At 41.7% G+C, this 18,008-nt stretch overlaps 1 protein-coding gene across 7 annotated transcripts in view; it reads left to right on the top strand.

Moving 5' to 3' along the window:
* The window catches only part of NSD3 (nuclear receptor binding SET domain protein 3), a 73,462-nt gene that overhangs the window by 17,086 nt on the left and 38,368 nt on the right, over window positions 1-18,008 (top strand). For all 7 annotated transcript variants that reach the window (XM_075910727.1, XM_075910726.1, XM_075910724.1 and 4 more), the window contains 6 exons: window positions 1,972-2,699; window positions 8,966-9,034; window positions 10,586-10,745; window positions 12,049-12,203; window positions 14,276-14,791; window positions 16,370-16,496. In XM_075910727.1, the coding sequence (XP_075766842.1) occupies window positions 2,016-2,699; window positions 8,966-9,034; window positions 10,586-10,745; window positions 12,049-12,203; window positions 14,276-14,791; window positions 16,370-16,496 (1,711 nt within the window). In that variant the 5' untranslated portion in view covers window positions 1,972-2,015. The remainder of the gene's footprint in view (window positions 1-1,971; window positions 2,700-8,965; window positions 9,035-10,585; window positions 10,746-12,048; window positions 12,204-14,275; window positions 14,792-16,369; window positions 16,497-18,008) is intronic.

The following is an 18,008-nucleotide window of genomic DNA, read 5'->3' as shown; positions in this document are numbered from 1 at the left end:
AAATTCTTTCATTAGCTATAGCTCCTTAGTTTTCTTTCCAGCTGGAGTGGAATAAATAGCATTTATTTGCTGCAGTTGGACCACTGTGCTTTTAAAAAACATAGCCATCTTGCAGGGCATCACAGCTCATCTATTTTCCCAGGCTTTTCTGGAGAGAGGAGGAAAAAAAGAGAGAAAGCTTGAATAAGATTTTTAAGGAGAAGGAAAAGAAATATATGTTGGTAGATTTGGGGGGGTCTTTCTATGATCCTTCTAGCCTGTTAAATTTATAGTAGGTATAGGGTACCTTGAGCTCTGGATAGGCACTTCAACAAAGTTGAAAAAGCATCACAGTTTCAGGTTTTTGATCATTTGTGTTAGCTTTTCTCTGGTCTGATATTTAAGAACCATTATTGTAACTCTGAATTAGTTTGACCCATGTTTAAAACTCCTACAGCTGACAATTTCTTCTGTTTCAAATATCTTGAGACACGACCGTTACTGAGAAATACATGTAACTCTTGGAAAAAATTAGTCATTCCCCTCTTCTAGCTGAAGAGAAGCAGTTAAGTCAAAAAGCCTGTGTACAGAAATGTGTGGACAGTGTCTTGAAGCTGAAATACAAAGGACATTTCTTATTTTAGTTCCTCTACAAATGTGTGGTGAGAGAAAATTTCCATTTTCAAACTTCTAGGTTATAAATAAAGGGACTAAATTATTTAGCTACTAGAAGGTAAGGCCTGTTGTTGACCGGGCAAAATCATTTTGCGTAGATTACGCTTATAAGAAAGTTCAAGAAATTAAATATATGTAATAGAATATTTTTATTAATACACTTGCAAAAGGGAAGTAAAAAAGTTAGAGGTATGTAGGATTTAAACTTCAAACATTATTAATTTTATTGAATAATTACCATACATAGTACATTTGAATCAGAAATTTATAAGGTTTCCATTATTCATCCCATAACTAATTTAAATTATTTTGTGATTTTTGTAACAAACATTTTCTTTGGACTAAAATGATAGTTGAATAGGTGACTCGGTTTTAATCTTGTTAGCAAATATTTTTATGAACTCTAATTGTAATAGTCATGACTTTCTGATGGAAAAACAAAAATAATTGTTTAAACCTTTCATGCAGCATATTCTGGTGTAAAAAGTAGTGCATTCAGCTAATTTAAGTGGCAGAATTGTTTATGCAAAATTTGGAATCAGTGGGTACATCTAGACTACAGGCTTTTGTCGACAGATACTGTCAACAAAGCGCATTTAGATTACATCCAGTTTTGTCGACATGAGAGTATAGACACAAACGACAGTGTAGATGCAATAACGTCTTCTGTTGACAGAACTCTGTCAACAAAAGGCATTATTCCTCGTAGAATGTGGTTTACCGCCGTTGACAAAACTGCCGAGTTCTGTCGACGTTATGTCGACATTATGTCGACAGAACTCGGCGGTAGTGTAGATGCAGGTATAATTTTTATAGTGTAGACGCAGGTATAGTGGCCTTTTGTTGACAGAACCCTGTAGTCTAGACACACCCTATAGGTAACCGCAAAGTATGACTTTATTTTGCACAAACAAATCTGCAAATAAACTAACTCTTCAAAATATATAATAGATTGTGTTACTAGATGTCTAAGGGTTGTTTACGAAGTAGCTTTTGATCTTTGGAACCCTGTCTGGGCATTTATACATTATTGATCATCCTGATAATCTGTGTGCGTGAGCTTGGAACTTGATTACAGTTTGAATGTAAATAAATTGGGCAGAGCCATATACATTCTTAGTAGATTAACAACTTTAACAAACTGCCAGATAATTGGCATTCTTTAGTCTTGGTTTTTCCCATGCAGAACAGAACTGTCAGGGTGTTACACAGCTGGTGAAAGCTTCCTTGTGTTGGGGGGGTAGTCTGTGTGTAGGATAATGTTGACACTCTAAGAGGGTGGCTAATATTACTTATTTTTCTTCCCTTTCCTTTTAGGCCCTATGAGAGAAAGGGAAAGCTAAGGATGCTGGAGCAGAACAATGGATTTCTCTTTCTCTTTCATGCAAGGGATCATGGGAAACACAATTCAGCAACCACCTCAGCTCATTGACTCAGCCAACATCCGCCAGGAGGATGCCTTTGATACCAGCAGTGACATCGCTGAAGATGGTGGCCAGACACCATATGAAACTGCCCTGCAACAAGGCTTTCAGTACCCTACTCCAACAACGGAGGATCTTCCACCGATCACTAATGGCTATCCACCAACAATCAATATGTATGAACCTCAAGCCAAATACCAGACATACAGTCAATATCCCAATGGTTCAGCCAATGGCTTTGGAGCGGTTAGAAACTTTAGTCCCACCGAGTATTATCAATTGGAAAACTCTAACATAAGGCCACACGATGCTCTGGAAAAACCTTCCCCTCCACAACCACCACCGCCACCACCTCCTTCAGTACCACAAACGGTGATTCCAAAGAAGACTGGTTCACCAGAAATCAAATTAAAAATAACCAAAACTATCCAGAATGGCAGGGAATTGTTCGAGTCTTCTCTGTGTGGGGACCTTTTAAATGAAGTACAGGCAAGTGAGTATGCTAAGATGAAACATGAAGGGAGAAAGGAGAAAAGGAAAAAAAGTAGCAAGCATGACTCTTCCCGATCAGAAGAGCGCAAGTCACACAAAATTCCAAAACTAGAACCAGAGGAGCAAAATGTAAGTGGAATAACAGTTTCATCTTTTTGTGATTATCAGTAGGGAATGCCTCTTTTTGCAGCTTTATATTTCTTGTTAGTTGTTGATGTACTTAAAAAGGCAGCATGAGGCTGCAGTTGACTGTCTAATGCTCTGTGCCGTGATCAGAACTGTTTAGCAATTGTCCACCACAGCTCAGATGCAAAGCTTATTATCAGAATTGAATTCTTATTTTTTCAAAATATAATTTACTGGGGTTCTGTGCATTTGAAGTATTCCTCATTAGTGGTCACAGAACCTTAGTGAAAATGTTACTTATCTTGAGAGGCACCTGAAAACATGTTATAACTATCTAAGGATATGTCTACATTACAGTGTTTTTTCAAAATATTTTATTTCAAATGTTATTTTGAAATAGCTTATTTTGAATTAACGCATCTATACACAAAATGCATTTCGAAATAGCATTTTGCTATTTCAAAATAGCATGTCCACACTGAGTGGACTCTGAATCGCATTTAAGGCTGGCTGGAACCAGTTCCAGCAGGGCACCAGGTCAGGACTGACTGTGTGGGGCTGCTGCCTGAGATCTGTGCTTAAAGGGACACCCCCTTCTGCCCCCCGGACAGCCAGTTCTCAGGTTTCCCTGCTTGCTTGTCTACCTCAATGAGGGACAGCAAAGCGTTTTGTCTCTGCGTTCTCTGGTTGCCCTCACTCAGGACACCACAGCACTCTGCAACATGGAGCCAGAGCTGCCCCTGTGCACTCTGGTGCTTCTCTTGGACACGTTGCTGCAAGCCTGGCTGCATTTTCTGCAGACTGCCATCCGGGAGGTCCATCGGGGGGCTGTCAGTATCCAGGAGGCCCTGCAGGAGAGTTTCTACCCCGAGAAGCACTAAGCCTCCCTCGTCTGCCCCACTGGGGGCGGCTTGTGCCTCATTCTTCCCTCACATCCTTCCACTTACCCCTCCCTAATAAAATAAAATACACACATTTTCATGAATACAAACTCTCTTTATTTAACAAAACTGGGGGGGGCGGGGAATGAAACGCTGGTGAGACTGGGGAAAGGAGGTGGGAGAGGGAAGGGGGAAACCTAGGAGGAGGGAGCTGGAAGGGGGAAGCAAGGGGGAGAAGAGGGAGAGGAAGCTCAGGGTTGGGGGTCTTGCCCAACCAACTTGATTGTCATGCAAACCTGCTCCTGAGTTCGCATGTGGCCTTTGGTGGCCAGGCTGGCAGCTATCCTACCATAGATGGCCTCGTTCCTCCGTCTAGTGCGGAGATCATGGACGTTGGGGGCATCCCCCCCAAACCTGAATAAGGTCTATGATCTCCACCCTGGACCAAGAAGGCGCCCACCTTCTCCAGGCCTTGGAAGGCTCCTGGGAGCTGGCACACTGCTCCTGGGGAGCAGTGGAGGGCTGGCTGCCAATGGATTGCTGGCTCATGTTTTGGGGCCACTGGGTCAGGGGCAGTGACTGCTGGCTCTGGGCTGGCAGGCTTGGAGCTGCCACAGGCACTGTGGCCAGAGTCTGCCCCTTTAAGAGCTCCAGGGAGTGGGGGAGGGAGAGAAGTGTTCTTGGTTGAGGCTGGAGTGGCCACCAGGGCACCTGGGGAAGGCTGGAGGCCCCCCTATTTCGAAATAAGTGTCTACACAACACTTATTTCGAAATAGCTATTTCAAATTTGGCATTATTCCTCGTAGAATGAGGTTTACCAAATTCGAAATAAGTGCTCCTCTATTTCGATTTAATTTTGAAATAGCGGTTGGCTTGTGTAGATGCTAGGAAATTCATTTTGAAATAACAGCTGTTATTTCAAAATAACTTTGCAAAGTAGACATACCCTAAGTGTACGGCTTTATATATAACATCTAAATGTTCTTAAAATGTATGTTTAACTGACAGTTGCCTTTGAAATCCATTTTAATAAATATTGTGGATTGCGTGATATTAGTTAAGTGAAGAGGTGGCTGTATCTTGAGCATATGCCAGCAAAAATGTGTGTACTGCTGTGCCATGCAAATTAGAAATGGCAATTGACTCAGCCCGTGCTGATTGAGAGAATTCTGTATTGGTGTCCAGAATAATTTTTTGCTAGGTGCAGGAGATGCCAAGATTTAATTTTGCAATGACTCCATACGCACTGTGCAAAAATAATAGTATTGCAAGCTAACCCTTAGTGCACTTGTTCTCGGTATACTAGTTTTCAGTACCTGCAGCTTTTCTCTGTCCCCGCTCTCAATAAAACGAGCCACCTTGTGAACACTTAAACTTCTGTCCCCGTCCGTAAGAGCACACAGCGCGCATGTCAGCATGATCACTTTCCAGCTAATTACTCCTGCAGGCTATGTGCTGCTATTGTCCTTTTCTTATTGTCCCTCTGTTTGAGAGGGACAGTTAAAAGAAAGATGATGAGATGTGAGGAATATAGGAATTGTCAAACTGCAGAGGTTTTTGCACCTTCCTGTGAAGGTACTGGCAGCTGTTGAAGACAGGTTACTATGCTATATGGTCAGTGCTCTGGTATGGTATGGCAGTTTCCAAGTCCTCAGCAAGTTCCCACCTCAGCTGGTTTTATAATTTTTGTAGCTGCAGGTTGCCTAGGATGGGGACTTCTGAAGAAGTGGAGTCAGAGGCAGATAGGACCCCAAGCAGGAGTCTCATGTAACTGTGCCTCCCAGCAACCAAAAGCATTCCTTTTTGGTACAGTCTCCCACAAGACTCCAGTCTTCAACTCCTGTATCTAGTTCAAGGGGCCTTGTTTTAACATTTTTGGTTGTTTCAGTAGTTCATTTAGCAGTGACTATTTCCTTTCTGCAGCAGAAAAGATGGCTTCAGACACTTGAATGTGGACTTTGCCCAACTATAGGTCTCCTGTGGAGTGGTTCATAGGCTTAACCATCAATCGGCAGCCTTCAGAGTGTTGCCGTATGTTGGCACTTTTTTAGCAAATAAGAACTGCAATATGTCCATTTTGACTAAATTTGAACACCGAGTATCATCCAATAAAATCTCGTGTGTGAATTTTTTAGCTACCCTGTAAATTATATTTCATAGTTTATATTTATTTTTTTCCTTGGACATTAATAGTCACCACCAGAAAATGTAACAGTTAAGGCTTTAAACTTCTGCCAGATTTGATCCATGTATTTGTCAGTAAAGAAGCTCAGAATGACTTCAGTGAGTGACTAATGCAAGTGTGAACTAGGAATAAGCTGTCTACAGAATACAGTTACTCTGTGGCTGCATCTAGACTGGCAAGTTTTTCCGCAAAAGCAGCTGCTTTTGCAGAAAAATTTGCCAGCTGTCTACACTGGCCGCTTGAATTTCCGCAAGAACACTGATGATCTCATGTAAGATTGTCAGTGTTCTTGCAGAAATACTATGCTGCTCCCGTTCGGGCAAAAGCCCTTTTATGCAAATGCTTTTGCGCAAGAGAGCCAGTGTAGACAACGTGGTACTGTTTTGCGCAGAAAAGCCCCGATGGTGAAAAGGGTGATCGGGGCTTTCTTGCGTAAAACCGCTTCTAGATTGGTACGGACGCTTTTCCGCAAAAAGTGCTTTTGCGGAAAAGCATCCGTGCCAATCTAGACGCTCTTTTCCGCAAATGCGTTTAACGGAAAAACTTTTCCGTTAAAAGCATTTGCGGAAAATCATGCCAGTCTAGATGTAGCCGGAGAGTCTTTCTCTTCCTTTTGGGGATGTGTTGTATTTAAGCCAGTTTTGGTACTGGTGGAAAATATCTGGCTGACAAACCATTGGCCAAAATATAGTATGGGCAGTGGCAGTGCAAGTTCCCTTACTCATCATCCTTTGCTAGCATGCCTCACACCTGCCCTCCTGGGTGCACCTGTATGGGTGAAAAGGAAAAGACTTCTTCATGGCAGCTTATTTGATCCTTGGTAACTTTGTCAGTTTAGGTGGTTTCACACAGTTGCTGTATCTGCTGTGCCTCAGTTTCCCTTCTTACATTAAATGCTGCACAACTATATTTCAAATGGAATCAAACCTTCTTAAATCTGGTTTGTTAATACAAATCAACAAAGTATTTGCTTCTTTGCCCTTTCCTTAGCATTAATAATCATCTTTGCATCAGCCCTCCATAAATGTTCTAGCATAGTTCTGTTGTGCTTTCATAATAGGGCTTCTTGTGAACCTTGGTTCTCTCTCTGGGAGCTTTGTTGATCCAGGCCTGCTGTCTAGCAACATCTTCCCAGGTATCCCCCAGACTGAACAACAGTATTAGCTTTAAATAATCACTCGGGAAGTTATAGTTCCCAGTCACTTGATCATCTTTCAGTCATGTGTTCTATTTGGCAGCTGACATTCCCCATACTCTTAAGATTTAGTTTTAAAGGGGCTCTGTCCCTATAATCGTATAAGGGGTTGCACTTGCACTCAAAGGATTATTGCTCTGTAATAGGTGCTAACTGGTGTTGCTTAGCACTTCATCTGTTAGAAACAGGAATTATTTTAAACTTGCTCCCTTTGTATCTTATGCTTCACTTTCAAGGGATGCTGTCAAGCTAAAGTTTTTAAAGTGAATGCCCATGTTTCTAATAACACCTCAGAATACTGAAAACTTATTTAATTTTTAAATGTTTACTTGTTTTTTTTTAATATGGATAGTGAAACAAAAGTGGTTTGTAGTCATTTACTTCCTGCTTCTAATTTAGAAATGCAGTGCAAACGAAACTCTTTAGGGAAATGTTTGCATCAGAAATAAAGTTTTAAATCATATTAATGTTATCAGAATTAAAATATTGAATTTTATGGTTGGAATTTTTGTTTAACAAAAATTCCAGAATCTAAAGTCAAACAACTGGCTTGCTTTTAGGAAACTAAGTGAGAGTATGCAGTCTTTTGTTCATACTGTTCTTTGTGTGATTGGCTCAGTTGTTTTGGCAGAATTGAAGTTGTCTGCTCATTGTAATAGAAACATAAGCAGAGGATACTGATATATTTACTATTAACAGTTAGGTGTAGCAAAGAAGAATTTGTATATTATAGGTGTGTGTTGATTGAGGTTAGACTATCTGTAGAGAATAACACTTGTATGCTACTTTAAAACTAGATACACAGAAATCTTAGTACTTAAAGTAACACATATTGATAGCTCTCACTGGTGTGTACTAGACAGTGTGCTTTGTTAACATTTTTAAGATGTTTCTGTGAGAAGCATGAATTTACAGTTATCATTGGCTGACATAATTTTATGGAAACAGATCTTCACTTTAACTGGACTAATTAAAATCGAGCTGAATGGTGTATTAGTTTCTGACATAATGTTTTATCACACACCCCTTTCCCTTGTCCATCCACTGCCTTTCCCTTTTCCCCACCCTATTAAGCATAGGCTTCTCCTCCTTACATTTAAGCTTTTCACAGCCTAGCTGCTGTCTGCTTACTTGTTATATTGCATCATGTGCCTGATCATAGCTACTGCTCCAGCATTAATGCCTACTGAACCTTATTTCCTTCCACAAGCACATAATGCTTTCTTCCATGCTATTCCTTAAACATGGAATGCTTGCACTCCTCATAGCAACCTGTGAAGCCACTACCCTGTTCTCCCTCAGAGTCTTCCTTCAAACCTGCCTGAGCTGCAGTGTCTAAGTGAACTGCCAACTAAGTCATTCATGTTTTAGGGTTTTTTTTTTAATCAATAAAAACTCTTAATACAGCTCTCGGTTCATAAAACCAACTTAGTGTGTAACTATAAATAACAAGGAGTACAATGGCACTTTAAAGACTAACATGTATTGGGATACTAGAGCATAAGTTTTCATGAGCTACAAGTCACTTCCTTAGATGCTGAAGAGAAAAGAAAGAAGCAAAGACAGAAAGGGGGGGTGGGGAGGGGAGGAAAAAAGATACAGAGATGGGAGTGTGACAACAGTGTAACTGTGTGTTGCTCTGTTTTCTTTCCTCCCTTCCCTTTTCCCTGAGTCGTATTCAGTTTAGATTTTAGCTTCTGTTGGGCAATGGCTTCTTTATTGTATATTGTACAGCACTTAGCACAGTGAGACTTTTATCTGATTGGGTGCTACTATAATGAAAATATATTAAGTAGTGCAGGAGAGATGAGTATTTCAAAACTGAGCAGCGTCCCAAACGTAGATCAGTCCTAAAGAGTTCATCATGTTTTCTGATTTGATGGTTGTGTTTTTTTTCCTCTAATTATTTTTTCCTGCCCCTGTTCTCTTTGGTGTGTTCTTGTGTTTTACCATCCCCTTATCCTTTTTTACTTTTCCTGTTCTCTCCTTATTGTTATCCTTTTCTTAGAGACCAAATGAGAGGCTTAGTGTGCTATCAGAAAGACCAAGAGAAGACACAGTGTTGGAGGAAGCCCCGGTTAGTATTTGTATAAACTAACACATCTTGGGACTTGGCGTTCCCAATCATTTTTGTCCATGTGCGGAATGAATTTTATGTGCACCAATATGGAAATGTGTGGGAGGAGGTTCAGGGCTGGGAGGGAATGAGGGCTATGGCTGGGACTGAGAGCATGAGGCATTTGGGGTGCAGAAGGGGGCTCCAGGCTGGGGCCAACGCATTTTGAGTGCAGGAGTAGGCTCAGGGCAGAAGGCTAGAGTGAGGGTGCAGGGTATAGACAGGAATTGGGATACAGGAAAGGGGCTGAGGATTAGGGTGTGGAGTCTGGGGGGGGAGCAGGCTCTGGGTTGGGGTGCAGGGTCTGGGAGGAAATTGGGGACTTAGGCTGCGGGAAGGGCTTGTGGTGGGGGGCACTTACCTGGGGTAGCTCCCATTTGGTGGTAGGGAGGAGAACAGGTGGCCCGCTCTGCCCCTCGCTCACCTGCAGGCACTGCCTCCCTCAGTCTGGGGGGTGGAACCTCCAGACGAGGGCAGCATGGGGACACAGCTTCCTGATGTAGGGGAAGGAATGAAAGCATGTGGAGCTGCTCTCCCTCCTGCCCCTCCTACCCACCACCAGGATGAACTGGTCCAGAACACAGGGGCTTTATGGACTGCAACCTCTAAAGCCCCTTTCTTAATCTGGTCCTGGTGTTGGGGCAAGAGGAGTTTGCCTCTTCCGGAGCCATGGCAACTCCCTGCTGTGGCCAGCAGCAGACATGGACAGGGAGTTGCTGCAGGCAGGGGGCTTCTACCCAGGTGAGGAACCTTTTTTGGGGCAGAGGCCACACACAACTGAGAAGTGTTTAAAAAAAACAAACCCAAAACAAAACCCTTCACTGATGAGGCCTCCAACTGAGGAGAGAGACATTCCCCTTGCACATTAGAGCCCAAGGGGGCCAACCTAGTAGATTTTGTGCTCCAGCTCTGTGTTGGGGACAGCGGAGGGAGAAGGAGGCTAGAGCACCAGCGTGGGCTCCCCAATACTGGGCAGGGGGCATGAGCCTCAGGGGCTGGATCCAGGCAAGCTGGGGCCTACATGCAGCCCCTGGGCCTGAGGTTCCCCACTCCTGGCTTAAAGGGAACCCTGCTTGGATTAAGTGTTGTAGAAATTGTCTTGCTGGCTCTTTATGGTGCTAACTTCTTATAAGGTAAATCAATCACTGTTCTTGGAAATGCCTGAATAATTATTATTGTGGCCAATGCTCATTATATTTGTATCTAATGATAAAATAAAGCAACACAAAAATGATATTTCTAATTGGTTTACCAAGGAGAAATTTTCTATGGAGATCTCCCCTCTAGATGTCTCAAATGATCAGTCATCACTCCTCCTCAGTGAATCATGCAGTTGGATTCTGAGTGGTTGTCATGGTTGCACTTGACCATCAGTGCCAGCTGAAAGGAGAAGGAGAAAGTAAATTGTTGAAGAAATTAAAAAAAAAAATTCAAACCCAAACACCTTATGAATCACTGTGTGTTAGTGACTGTTTCCTTCTGCAGCTGATAAGGCCGTTATTTTCTGTATAGGTCCAGCAGCCCTCACCACCTCTTCCAACACAAGTTACAACTGATGTCAAGTTTCAGGTTGGCGATCTAGTCTGGTCCAAGGTGGGAACTTATCCTTGGTGGCCTTGCATGGTTTCAAGTGATCCACAGCTAGAGGTTCATACCAAAATTAACACACGAGGTAAAGGACTGTTGAGTGGACATTTTAGACTCTGTATCAGTCATTGCTCCTTAATTAAAAATATTGCTATAAAATACAACTGACAACTTATGCCAATTGGGAGAGGGCTCCCAGAGTGAAGTTAACGATGAAAAAATCCGTGTTCTATTGAGAGAGTTAAACATAAACAAATTCTCTTCTGTTGTTCACACAGTGAAATTAAGGAAAGCAGAATTGCCTTGATTTTTTTTGTTTATAAATATTAAGTCATTTAAAAAAAAAAAACCAGAGGACAGTACACTGAGTGATTAATTTTGATTTATCTTGTATATTTATTCTAAAACAAATATGATAAACATTAATGTGCTCTCATAAAAACAATAATTGATAGAGATATTTGGAGTGAAATTAAAGGAAAAAAAATTGTTCATGTAGTGGCTTTTTTGGGGTAATTGACATCTGGATATATTAAAAATGAAATTTTGAATGATTAAAACCTCAAGGTTGCCATAGTTATTTCATTGATCTGGCTTATCTTCCCCTGATTCCACCTGGAAAGTCTGGCCCTTATGGACTCCCAAAGGATGATAAGCGTTCGGCCTGTTAAATAGGAAAACCTCACTCGCACATAACATTGCATAATTCTTAGGTTAGCTATATGATTAAACAAATGCAGTATGACTTCAGACCCTGTGTGCTCACTTTGTTTAGAGAGAGATTCTGCCACTTAACTCACTGGAGCAAACAACATAAGCCACAAAATCAAAGGGTCATTTGACTGTATCTCCTTGAATTAGTATCCTTACAAGTAGTACTTTTGATCTCATTGATACTGCTCAGTGTCAGGTCCAGGTGCTGCTACTTTAGATTGTAATCTGAAGGCAGGAAAAATTCCTTTTTGCTTTCTAAAGTGCTATGCAAATCTGTTACTAGACTGAACTGTGCAATTGCAGTTTCTCATAGAAAGTTAGTTTTGTTAAACATTTTTATTTAATTCAGATAGAGGAGGTTTAAGCAAAATCAAAACACTGATAGCTAGGATGTCAGAGTGATCTTCCCTTCCCCATTGACCTAGTAGCTCTTGTGTAGTTTCTAGTCTGACTGCATAATCTTATTACTTAGCCACTTTTACAAAACCATATCAGATGTGTAAGAAATAGAGCTGTAAACATTTTACTGTCTGTCTTCTATGGAGCTAAGGACATCCGTTTGCAAGCATTAAATGAATGGAGTGGAGTAACAATGTTAGGCTAATATATCGAAGTAAACACATGAACTGACTTTTGTTAATAGTACTGCTTACAACAGTGTGTTTTAATTTCAGGTGCCCGTGAATATCATGTTCAATTCTTTAGCAACCAGCCTGAGAGGGCATGGGTGCATGAGAAGCGGGTTCGAGAGTATAAAGGACATAAACAGTATGAACAATTACTGGCTGAGGCTACTAAGCAAGCCAGCAACCACTCGGAGAAACAGAAGGTATGTTCAGCATTAAATTCAGAGTATGTTATCCACAATATCTATCAAAGTAAAACCTAATCTGACAAAGGAGATCCATTCTGAAACCTGTTGTAGATTGTTGCATATTTGAATGTTGCAAAAATAGAGTACTGTGTGCATTCCGCTATGACTAAGTGATCATTCTTTACACATGCTCTTATGTCCTCCTTATGGATAAGCTGTTAGCTGAGCTTGTTTCGTATCCAATGCAAAATTGAGATACAAATATTTGTGGTTCTTCTTCCCTCTGCTCCCTTTCTTTCATGTATGTAGTCCTTTTCTAGACACTTTGTGTGTGTGACTTCAGCATAAACATTAGACCTCTAATGTTCAGTGTTTCTGTTGTTAATATAGTTTGTAGAAAGTAATGCACGTTTTCAGTAGCAATGTTTATGCTCTCATCAGCATCCTGTACATTCTGACATTATGTAGCTTGTGCTTATTAACAGTCACTTCATCTGGCTATTATCTGATAATTGCCAATAAGAGGAAGGCAGGTTTGCAAAGCAGCCGTGAAAGGACATGCTGGGAAGTGACTTCTCTGGCAGCATCCTGCAAATCTGCCTGCAGGGGGGATAGCAGCATGGAATATGTCTTCAGCCCTGGTGCTGGGGCTTTCCACAGGGAGCAGGGATGTTGGGTCCCATGAGACTACCCTGCACTCTTTCCTAGGAGGGGTGTTCTGAGATCCAAATGCATCCCCATGGCAGGATACCTTGAAAAGGCAGAGCGAAGTAATGTGCAGCTCTGGCATCTAGGCTGCAGCCCCCTCCCTGCTGTTGCCCAGCCTTCCTGTGTGCATTCAGTTTTGCTGGGCTGCAGCAGAAGGAAACACTGGGGCATGCTGAGCATTGGCTGCCGGCAGGTTTGTAAGGTTGCAGCCAGAGGAGGTATGTCCCAGCACTTCCTGTCCTGGCTGCAGCCTCACTCATGCGCCGCAGAAGGTGCTCACACTCCCCAATGAGAGGATAGCCTTAAAAGCATGCCTGCAGAGAGCCCTTTTTTCCAGAAAATATTGCTAATATCCAAATCCTATCAGCATTGATGCTAGCAGAATGGGGTTGGGTCCCTGCCATATGTTGCCATTAAGCGTAAATTGCTAATATCAGACTTGTTCTTAAGCAAAATCAACTGTCTGTTTAATTGAGTATGGAGCTGTTAGCAAGACCTCCAGGCTTATTACTTTCTCGCTGTGTCTACATTGGCGCAATCTTGCGCCAAAGCGGCCGCTTTTGTGCAAAAACATACTGCCTGTCTACACTGGCGGGGAGTTCTTGCGCAAGAACACTGACATTCTAATGTGTGAAATCAGTGCTTCTTGCGCAAGATCTATGATGCTCCCGCTCAGGAATAAGCCCTCTTGCGCAAGAGGCCAGTGTAGACAGGCAACATGAATTTCTTGTGCAAGAGAGTGTCTACACTGGCATGGATGCTTTTGCGCAAAAGCACATCTCTTGCGCAAAGGCACATGCCAGTGTAGACGCTCTCTTGTGCAAATACTTTAATGCAAGAACTCTTGCATTAAAGTATTTGCACAAGATAGTGCCAATGTAGACATAGCCTCTGTGTTTTGGTGGGCTTCTTAAGTATGTATTTAAGTTAATTTAAAAATAGTAATGAGTAGGGAATGGGAGGTTTAGAGGACGAAACAGGATTAAAATAAGTGGATGAACTGGATTATCTTCTGGTTCATGTATCTGCAGAATCGTGGATTAAATTTTGCGCGCCATTGTCTTCAGTGGGTTTACTTGGAGCAGAATCTGACTCAAGTTTTATTGGTGATGGCGATGTATGGCCCACTAAAAATCTAGCTTGACTGTCAATTCCAGCCTGAGTGTGCTGGTCTGGCGGTGTTCCCTAGAAATATTTTGTAAACTGTACAAACATTAACCTGCAATCAGAGATACGTGAGCGACCTGTGGATGGCTTACTTAGGGCAGAAGAGATGCACATTTTAAACTAATTTATTTTAATTGAATGTTTATTTTAAGGCACCTAGGAAGCTAAATAAATACAAGTAATAGACTTCTCTTTTTATCTTTGTTTTAAAGATTCGTAAGCCAAGGCCACAGAGAGAACGTGCTCAGTGGGATATTGGTATTGCCCATGCTGAGAAAGCATTGAAAATGACTCGGGAAGAAAGGATAGAACAGTATACCTTCATTTATATAGACAAGGAGCCAGAGGAGGCTTTGTCTAAAGCCAAAAAGACTACTGCCCCTAAATTAGATGCTAAAAAGAATCGTCGGCCCAAACCAGCATTGAATGCTCAGCCAGAACAGACTAATACGGTATCAGCATCGCCCTCGTTATCAAATACTGAGGTGCGAAGGCACAGTCAAAGGAGGCAGTCAAGTGTGGAAGAAGAGGAGCCACCACCTGTCAAAATAGCATGGAAAACTGCTGCAGCCAGAAAATCCTTACCGGCTTCAATAACCATGCATAAGGGCAGCTTGGATCTTCAGAAATGTAACATGTCTCCAGTTGTTAAAATTGAACAAGTATTTGCCCTACAGAATGCTGCTGGGGATGGAAAATTCATCGATCAGTTTGTTTACTCTACCAAGGTACACACTTATTTGTTACTAACTCCTCTGTAAGGAGCACTCACCCACCGTAATTTGGATGGGGCTCAAACTTAAGTGTCCACCTACTTTCAAAATGTGATGGTACATACAGGCTGCTTTTATTGGATGCTACATTAAATCTATCAGACCCTGCTTTTTGTCAGCAGTCGCTATAAATGGAAACCTCAATTTTACTAACTACAAAAACTAGTACAGCCAACAGTTTCTGTTTGTTTTTTTTTGTTTTTTTTAAAAAAGGGGGTGTCAGAGTTTTAATGACAGAAGTTTCTACAAAAGCCATCAAGCTGTTGCTGAGAACTTTTGAAATCAGTAGCTAAAACAAGCCACTTGGTTAATTCTAGTCTCCCACTTTAAATCAGATTTGAGCTGCTCAGCTCTTCAGAGTTAAATTGGATCTGCCTCTTTGGCAGGGCTCGACAAAGTATTGAATCTATTTGCCCGTGGCGCGTAGATTTCAGCCAGGCGCCCCATTCATTTGCAGCGTGCACATGTACAATCGGCGAGGAGTCCTGTGGCACCTTATAGACTAACTGATGCATGCATCTGACGAAGTGGGTCTTTGCCCACGAAAGCTTATGCTCCTACACTTCAGTTAGTCTATAAGGTGCCACAGGACTCCTCGCCGCTTTTGCAGATTCAGACTAACACGGCTACCCCTCTGATACTTGACACATGTACAATGCGGATCTTGTGCATGCGCAGTGCGGGGCTGGCAAGCGGCTTTCGCTGCCGTTCGTCAAGCCCTGCTCTTTGGCACTTGTTTGCAACAGGTGAGGTTACAGGATGGTGCATAAATAGTGAGAGAAAAGCAAAAAAAACCACAATTCTGTGGTAAAGACATTAAAAAAAAAAGCTTTTACCTCCTTGGCCAGATCTACACTAAAAGGGGAATGTTGAATTAAGATACGTAACTCCAGCTACTGCGTTAATTATGTTGCTGGAGTCGGCATACCTTAATTCAAGTTTCCCCACTGTCCATGCAGCGGGACACCAACAGGAGGAACACTCCTTTTGACTTCCCTTACTCCATTCAGGAGTACCACTGCTAATGGAGGTGCCCTCTGAGTTTGATTTAGCGGGTCTATACTAGACGCCCTAAATCAAATTCTGAAAGATTGATTGTGGTGACGTCAATCTTCCGCTTAGTGAGGACGTGGCCTTAGTCTTATGCAGTTTATCTGCAACTCCTCAGTGAGCCCCAGTACTGCTCCTTACTGCCCTGTCTTCTTTGAGGACATTTGTTTTTTTAATTTCTATTATGGATGGGGTCCTTATGTGAATAAGCAAATTAGGAATACATAAAACAAATACAACACTCATGATGTTCAGTGCAATTCTGATGCATACAGTATATTTATTTGAGGGGGAAACTGGGAGACTTCTTGGGGGGCTTCCCTCATTATTTGCAAATTGCTCTCCCGCCTGGCGGTGATCAACACTGTGCGATGCTGTCTTGAATTCCAAATAGTGTTTTCCTTATAGTCTTCATGGCTGTTGAATTAATTTGCATGCTAGTTTGATTAGGTAATCACTAACTTTATTTGTGTTCTTTAAAAGGGAGTTGGTAACAAAACTGAAATAAGTGTCAAGGGACAAGACAAGCTTACTTCTACGTCAAACCCAAAAAACGAGAGAGTCACTGCGCAAAATGCATCCTCACCTGAAACAACTTCTGGGTCAACAGGTAGGCAAAGGTTGGGACTCCTTGACTAAATCTTACCAAACGAGCATTTAAAAGGGGGCCAAAGGCAGGGTTCCTTCAGGAATTAGGCAATCAATATGCATGTTTTTCTCTTGTCAGCAATGGTACATGTAATTCACAAAGGGTGCAGTTACTTGGAGGGGGTGCTCTTTATGTCTTTAAGGCTACGTCTGCACTCCAACATTATTTCAGGATACCAAAGTATCCCAAAATAGCTATCCCATGTCTTCACAGCAAGCCCGTTATTTCAAAATATAATGGGTTTGCTATTCCAATGTCCCCTGTAAACCTCCTCCACAAGGAGTAAGGGACATTTTGGAATAGTGGGTTATTTACAGCGCCAAATTACAAAATAAGGTATTTCGAAATAAGCTATTGCGTAGCTCAAATTGCATATCTTATTTCGAGGTATGGTGCAGTGTAGACTCACCCTAAGAGTTTAAATGATGGATGAGCTGCCCTTAGTTGACCCAGTTAGTCTTGGACTTGTTGCTTAGCCAGTGTGAAACAAGTCAATATATTCATTAGGGGTGTGTCTAGACTACAGGTTTTTTTTTAAAAAAAGTGGCCTTTTTTCTAAAAAAACTTCCCTGCGTCTAGACTGCTGCCGCGTTCTTTCCAAAGTAAAGAACTTTTTAAAAAAAGGCACTATGTAATGCAAACTGTGCTTTTTCGAAAGAGAGCATCCAGACTGCCTGGGTGCTCTCTTTCGAAAAAGCAGCTTGCTTTTTCAAAAATACTGGTTGTAGTCTAGACTTTCGAAAGAGGCTCGCAGTCTAGACGTAGCCTAGATGGCTATGATGATGGAGAAGGTTGGGGAGGAAGCAGCAGGTAGTGAAATAGTTCACTAAGTTGGGAGGCAGTAAAATGGTTATGTTAACAAAAATCATAGCCGTGGCTTTTAGCATTCAATTTCAAAAGTAGCTATTAGTACCAAAGCAAATGAGGCCAGAATCAACATAGTCCTGTAGTTAGAGAGGGGCTTTATAAAACAGGAGTAAATTCTATTCCCAACTATACTCTTTAGTTTCTTATGTGATCCTTGTACAAGGTAATTAGTGTCTCAGTGCTTTAGTTAATCCGGTTGGTTAACTGGGATAATGGGATAATACTTCCCTTTCTGATGTACTTTGAGCACTCACCTGTTAGATATTGTGTACATCTAAAATATTGCATATTTGAGAAAAGGGTGAAGTAAACAAGAGTATCTGGAGGCTTAGAATAGGAAAGAGAAGGCTTAAAGCAAATTCTCTGAAGAAATTGAACATAGTGGGAGAGAAGAGTGTGAATTTAAAGTGAATGAGTCTCTTTTGCATTAGGATGGAAAAGTGATTATTAATGCTCTGTTAGGAAATGGCTGTGGATTTCGCTCTTCTTTCAGTGGGGTTGGGTTACTCCTTGCACAAAGTCTCTGGGAGCAAATTCATAAATAGTGTAGAAAGAGAGAGGGTGGAATATGAGGTGGGTGAGAAATATAACTTCAGTCTTTCTAGA

Source organism: Pelodiscus sinensis, chromosome 28 (genome assembly GCF_049634645.1).
Source record: "Pelodiscus sinensis isolate JC-2024 chromosome 28, ASM4963464v1, whole genome shotgun sequence".
NCBI lineage: Eukaryota > Metazoa > Chordata > Testudines > Trionychidae > Pelodiscus > Pelodiscus sinensis.
The sequence above is the reverse complement of the archived record's forward strand: the minus strand, read 5'-3'. Positions and strand labels throughout refer to the sequence as shown.